General features: G+C 42.0%; 1 protein-coding gene across 1 annotated transcript; it reads right to left on the bottom strand.

Moving 5' to 3' along the window:
* Nucleotides 1–1377: 1377 nt before the first annotated feature.
* Nucleotides 1378–5373, bottom strand: LOC123061315 (ferruginol synthase). Its single transcript, XM_044484373.1, has 6 exons — nucleotides 4946–5373; nucleotides 4671–4804; nucleotides 4362–4427; nucleotides 3268–3363; nucleotides 3082–3160; nucleotides 1378–2542 (listed from the first exon to the last, which is right to left on the bottom strand). Exons 1-4 carry the CDS (start codon nucleotides 5279–5281, stop codon nucleotides 3351–3353), a joined length of 549 nt encoding a protein of 182 aa, XP_044340308.1. The 5' UTR covers nucleotides 5282–5373; the 3' UTR covers nucleotides 1378–2542; nucleotides 3082–3160; nucleotides 3268–3350.
* Nucleotides 5374–6612: the final 1239 nt, after the last annotated feature.

Below are 6612 nucleotides of genomic sequence, written 5' to 3'. Positions count from 1 at the left end.
ATTGATATCTTAGCCGTGTGCGGTACCCCCCTCCACTATAATCCACCTAGGTCATATTGTAGCGGTGCTTAGGCGAAGCCCTGACGAAGCTCTCCCTCGACACTCTGCTAGATCGCGAGTTTGTGGGACGTCACCGAGCTGAACGTGTGCAGATCGCGGAGTTGCCGTACTTTCGGTACTAGGATCAGTCTGATCGTGAAGGCGTACGACTACATCAACCGCGTTGTCATAACGCTTCCGCTTACGGTTTACGAGGGTACGTAGACAATACTCTCCCCTCTCGTTGCTATGCATCACCATGATCTTGCATGTGCATAGGAAATTTTTAAAATTACTGCGTTCCCCAACAAATTGATGTTAATGCAAGAAGTAGGGATTGCCATGCAACGGATGCACTAAGAGTTATAAGTGTATGAAAGCTCAGAAATAAAACTAAGTGGGTGTGCATCCAACTTGCTTGCTCATGAAGACCTTGGGCATTTGAGGAAGCCCATCATTGTAAAAGTTCTATAATGAAAAATTCTCACTAGTTATATGAAAAAGAAAGCATAGGCGACTCTCTATATGAAAAAACATGGTGCTACTTTGAAGCACAAGTATGGAAAGGATAGTAACATTGGCCCTTCTCTCTTTTTCTCTCATTTTTTTTCTTTTTTGTTGGGCTCTTTTTGGCCTTTTTATGGGCTCTTTTTGGCCATTTTTTATTTTTTATTTTCTCACTTGGGACAATGCTCTAATAATGAATATGATTATCATCACACTTCTATTTACTTATAACTCAAAAAATTACAACTCGAACAAAATATGCACTACAAGAAATATGTCAACTTGCGACCATCACTATTGGTCACTGAAAGGTCATTGTTTTTCATTTGCGATCTTTTTGTGACCAAAAATAGAAGATCAAAAGCTGGTGGTCGTAAACTGAAATTAGCGACCTTCTCTGTGAGAAGATCATGGAATTCCATGACCAAAACAAAAGGTCACTAGTTCGACGACCTTCTGTTTTGGTCGCTAGCTCTCTATCCAGGCCACGTCGGATCCGACATGGCAAGCTGATATGGCAAATTTGCGACCAAATGAGAAGGTCATTGACAAGAATCAGCCCGGTCCGATTGGGTGTTTTACATGGGCCAGGCCCAACAATTCAGCCTTTTATATTTTTTTCCTATCAATTTACGCTAGCTACATGGGCCTAGCCCAGCAATTCTGCATTTTTATTTCTGGGTGCGGCCTTTTACAGCGTATGATCTTTTATTTTTCGCCATTTTATTTTCCACCATTTGATATTGGTCCCAAATATTATACACTGGTCCCACATGTCAGGAATTTCAAATGTGCTCAAATTATTTTGATAAGTGGGTCGCATGAGTCATGTTTCCATTGCACACATTTTCAAATCACGTACATAATTACTATTTCATATGAAATAGAAATTGTAATTCTGAAACATACAACATTTCATTCAGAAACAGAGAGAAGATACATGAAACTCTAGAGTTCTCAATGCCCAGATAACCCAGCTATTATTACATAACTTGCTATATAAGAATGTCTTGGTGCTTCTTTGAACATCTTTCGTCTTGAATTTACGCAAAATATCTGCCAACAAGAAAACAGAACAGCGAAGATAGGGTGAATAACAACAACAACAAGTGATGGGGTGCTAACAACAGCAGCAAGTGATGGGGGTGCTATTTAGTAGTAAGATCAATTCTGGAGAGAAACCTGCATGAAGATTAAGAAGAGCTAGAGCAAGTCTGCATGAAAATTAAGTTCTATTTAGTATGAATGCCCTCAAGTTTTCGTGCAAGTCATGCCAAGTCAGCCAACAAATAGCATGTTAGCATGCATGCGGGCCATAAAAATGATCAAATGGGGAAGGACTGAAGCCAAACAGTTGTTCCTCCTTGCAATTATCACAGTTCAGCACCTACAGCAGCCTGACACAACATATCAAGCCATGAAGTGATAATAACAGTGTGTGATGAGAAACTGACCGCTGTTTTTAATTACTATGAGCAACAAAACATTTAGTTTCAGATACTCGAACGGATTCATTCACATACTTATTATGCTGACGGGATTGTAGAGGTTAATAACAACAAAACTAAAACTAGAACTTGATCCATTTGTGATGCACGACATAAGCTAACAAAAAAACACATTCCAAAACTATTTGTATAGAACATTTATGGATGGATACATTCAAGAAATAGAAAAGTTCGAATAGGTTTATAAATGCACAAATAACTTGAGGAAAAGTAGCAGACTTATGTATGAATCCAGTTCACTAGAGCATTTTATGACAAAAAATATGATGGGCATGGAACAGAGCAAGGTACTTCTACAACAGCAGAAAAGAGGGAGCCAGAGGTAGGAGATGGGCTCACCGAAGAGGAGGCTGTACTTGATGCCACAGACAACCGCGGCCACTGTACGCGGTAGAGGAAGTTGTAGCCAAGTTGGACCATGTGCGGAGCGTCGTTGTGGCGGTGGATGCCCTGGTTGTCATCATTGTCAACTGAGGATGTCTGCTGCTCTAAAACGAACAAACAGGTAAGAGCTGTTGTTGTTGAGCTAAGTCTAGAAATTAATCTAGTATAGGAGACACATACGTACTGCTGCTATAACTACAGATATCAATCGAGCAACATGTGCGTGTGCTTGAGATAGCTTATTAGTACATACATGGCTGGGATCCAAAACGAATAGAGCATGCTTGCGTCAACAGAATGAATCACAAGGCTGATTTTTGTGGTTGCTAACACTGCTAAGCTGCTAGCTGTGTGTGTTCATCCATCCATCCATGGATCTAACTAATGTTGTTGTATCTCTAGACTAGAATCAAATGATCATTAGTGTTATTATTAAATCGATGGTGGCATCTTCTAATAGGGTAAAGATTTCATACAAGACATGAAAAATGGATGAGGCGAGCATCATCAAACAGCACACTCACAATCAAATATCACATAAAAACTGAAACAATACTTGCTGTACTGTTGCGGCCATAACAATTTCAACCGATGCCCACTTCATATTAGATCTGCAAGGGGTAGAAGGAGGGTTGGAGCTCACCATGTCAAGGGGGTTGGAGGAGGGGGGGGGGGGGGGGGGAGGGCGTCCTGTAGCATCAGCTTCTCCTCGTGAGAGCAACCTGCACAAAATAGAGCCTTCAACATGTTCAGATCAGGAAGATAAAAAAGAACCTACCATGGTGTCCTGTACACAGTAGGAGCAGCTCCCCTCTCTCCGTTCCCTTACCTTGGAACTAGAACCAGCAGCAAGTAGGTTACCACTTGTTCCACCAAAGGAGAAGCTAAACATTTCGTGCGAGGGGCCAGTATTTAGCAAAGATATCTGGCAGACATTTAGAGAATGGTGAATGGTTGGATACAAAAAATGCAAGTATATTTTGATTTAGAAATAGCTGAAGCACTAATTACCTATACAGTACAGTGAATGTAAATACTAGATCAAAACTATGCTAGTGAATCAAGTAGAAGAGATTATGTCCAGTGGCAGTAGGACATAGTAAAACAAAACAACAATCAGAACTGGGTTATTTCTATGTCAATGTGGAAGGAATTCATATTTGGCTAGGATTAGTATATAAATGCAATGGATCTATTCCAAAGTTAGTAAGAAAATCACTACTCCATATGTCATTGTACAGGTTGCGCTTTGCATCATGTCATCTCATTTTACATGAAAAGAAATTAATAGTTGTCCAGTGTGAACAGAGCAGAACAGAGAGAAACTCAATGAGATATAATAACTCATATTCAAACTTAATGAATTATGAGCCAACCTCAATCCAAACAAAGCATCCCAAGAATTAACAATTAATGCCTCACGCCTTTATGAGAATACAAATAACTACAATGCAGAAATATTGAACTGAGAACTGTAACTGTTTCAGATTAAGCAGCAGTGTCGTTTAAGCAGCAGTGCCGTTTAAGCGATTTCAGTACTCCTATTTATTTATGCAAGAAAACAGAGCACACATGAGGCCAGTTGATTTCCCTCCATACCACGTACTGTACTGTACTGTACTGTACTACGCTAGAGGAAAGTACAAGGTTGTGGTTAAGTGAAACACCGAGCCATTCATGGGTACGTGTTCCTCTGCCTCGGCCATGGCCTTAAAAGCCTGTCCAACTTCCAACTTTTAGAAACCTGAGATCATTGGCAAGTGGCATCGGCATTCTTGCTTGGCGTCAGTTAGCAGCAAACATTCAGAACTCCCCCTCACACATACACACAGTCAAAAAGCTCAACACTAAGCAGTTACAGTAAGTATTAGAGATGAAGCCACAATATTTATTTATGCCCCATCCGTCGGAGTAATTAAGCACCTCCGTGGAGCATAGAATTTCAGTGTGTTTGTTGACAGAGAAACCGTGAGCGTTGAGATCTCCTGGCTTGTCACAAGAAGATACACGAAATTAGTTGCAAAGATATATTGTATCAAGCATATATTTTTATCAACAGATTCAATTATGAGCAACGGGAAGGAAAAACTTGCTGGAAGCTAGACTAAAGCTACACCATTCTAATGTTATCATTCAGAAATAGCCTAATTCATCTGAACCGAAGTAGAACAGAATCTCAGCTACGATGGCATATGTAAACATTTCAGCCTATCATACACACATATGTAGTACCTGACTTGGTCATGCCGACGCCGCTGTCGATGATTGAGAGTGTCGGGGACGAGGGCGAGGTGGATGAAGAGCTTCGGCTGCGTGTCGAACTTGCTCTTGTCGGTCAGGCTCTCGAATCGGATCTTGACAAGCACCTGCAACAATCACAATTTCGAATCGCGTGTGATCAACAAACAGGCCAAGCATTCATCTCTGACGGAGAAGACTGACGAACAAAAAGAAACAGGGGAAGGCACAGAGGAAGCAGAGGACGAACGAAGGCACGAAAGACATACATGGAAGAAGTCCGACAGGTTGGGCAGCCCGACGACCTCCGTGAAGCTTGCGATCATGGCCCTGAACTGCCCTGTCCCTTCTCTGTCGTCGAGGTCGATGATGTCCGCTGAGAATATGGTGCAGGAGAGCAGGTTCAACGCGGTGGTGAACACGCCGCGGCTGGCGTCCACGGCGGCGCCCTCCCGGGACAGCCGAGCGACGTGGGACGCGAGCTGCTGCACCTTCTCTCGGCGGATGGACTGGTGCGCGTCGAGGCGGTGCGGCGCGAAGAGCTCCCCCGAGCACAACTTGCGGAGGGCGCGCCAGTGGGGGCTGCTGGGCGGGAGCCAGCCCATGGAGAGGCTGTCGTAGGCGCACGCGCGGGCGGCGCCGAATACCGAGCGCGCGGATATGAGCTCGCGGACGAAGATATCCTTGTTGGAGCAGAAGGCGGGGGGGGGGGGGGGGGGGGGGGGGGGGGGGGGGGGCGGGGGAAAGAGCTGGGGTTTCGGCGTAGGTGGGCTTGGGGTCAGAACTGCCCTTGGATCCGCGAGCATCCGACGGTGTTCCATGCATGATTTGCGTGAAACGCCCATGGATCAATCAAAATGCAGTATCCGTATAAGATGTTATGATCATCTTAATTGGTCCTACTTGAATGAAAAATTGGTCGTAGTGGACTAAAAATTCATTTTTCATTTTCCGAGTGTCCGAAATGAGTTTTTTTGTGAAGGACCTACCATATATTTGTTGCAAAATTGGATCAAATCAATTTTTTAAAATACTAGGCCATATTTAATGCATAATTGACAAAATGGTTGGGATCCAAAAATTTTGATCCACCTCGGGTGAAAAAGATAAATTTCCGACGATTTAGTAGGAACCGGGTCAGCTGCCTCATAGTTTGCTATTTATTTTTCCAAAAATCATTTCTAGGTATATAAGTATCTATTTAATTAGAGAAACATCAAAAGTTTTTCAAGATTCAACCACTAGCTAGAAACGGTCAAGCCCACCGTTTTGAGCGCATTTTGAAACGGGCATAAAAAATTCAAAAAAATCAAAAAAATGGAAAACCTTCACATTGTGTCATTATATATGACCAAGTTTCTAGGAAGAATAATAAACATATAATACGACAATTATTTTTAAAAAGTGTTCTAAAAAATGAGCTATCATGCGCGAAGATTCATGGCTTTCAAGCCAAATGATCAATCTTATGGCCACATTCATGGCATAGTTTGTTCAAATGATCTCATATTATGCAGAAGGATGCATCTTGGAATTCCAAACAATGTTGCCTAAGGGAGTTTTCATTTTCTTTGCATGGAAAATTCATTTTCCATTTTCCGAATGCCTGAAATGAGTTTTTTTTGAAGGACCTACCATATATTTGTTGCAAAATTGGACCACATCAATTTTCTAAAATACTAGGCCATATTTAATGCACAATTGAGAAAATGGTTGAGTGTCAAAAGTTTTGATCCACCTCTGGTGAAAAAGACAAATTCCTGCCGATTTAGCAGGAACCGAGTCAAATTTAAACTGCAACTGCCTCATAGTTTGCTCCTTATTTTTTTCAAAAATCATTTCTAGGTATAGAAGTATCTATTTAATTAGAGAAACATCAAAAGTTTTCCAAGATTCAACCACTAGCTAGGAACGATCAAGCCCGCCGTTTTGACCG

This window comes from Triticum aestivum, chromosome 3A, assembly GCF_018294505.1.
Source record: "Triticum aestivum cultivar Chinese Spring chromosome 3A, IWGSC CS RefSeq v2.1, whole genome shotgun sequence".
Taxonomy (NCBI): Eukaryota; Viridiplantae; Streptophyta; class Magnoliopsida; order Poales; family Poaceae; genus Triticum; species Triticum aestivum.
Note: the sequence above shows the minus strand (reverse complement) of the source record. Positions and strands in the feature narration are given on the sequence as shown.

Bases quoted from the DNA above. Each gene is read 5' to 3' on its own strand.
- LOC123061315 (XM_044484373.1), bottom strand. From the start codon at position 5,281: ATGGGCTGGCTCCCGCCCAGCAGCCCCCACTGGCGCGCCCTCCGCAAG. The intron at 4,805-4,945 runs GTATGTCTTTCG...TGATTGTTGCAG, and splicing joins ACCTGTCGGACTTCTTCCAT to GTGCTTGTCAAGATCCGATT. The intron at 4,428-4,670 runs GTACTACATATG...TCTTGTGACAAG, and splicing joins CGTCGGCATGACCAAGTCAG to CCAGGAGATCTCAACGCTCA.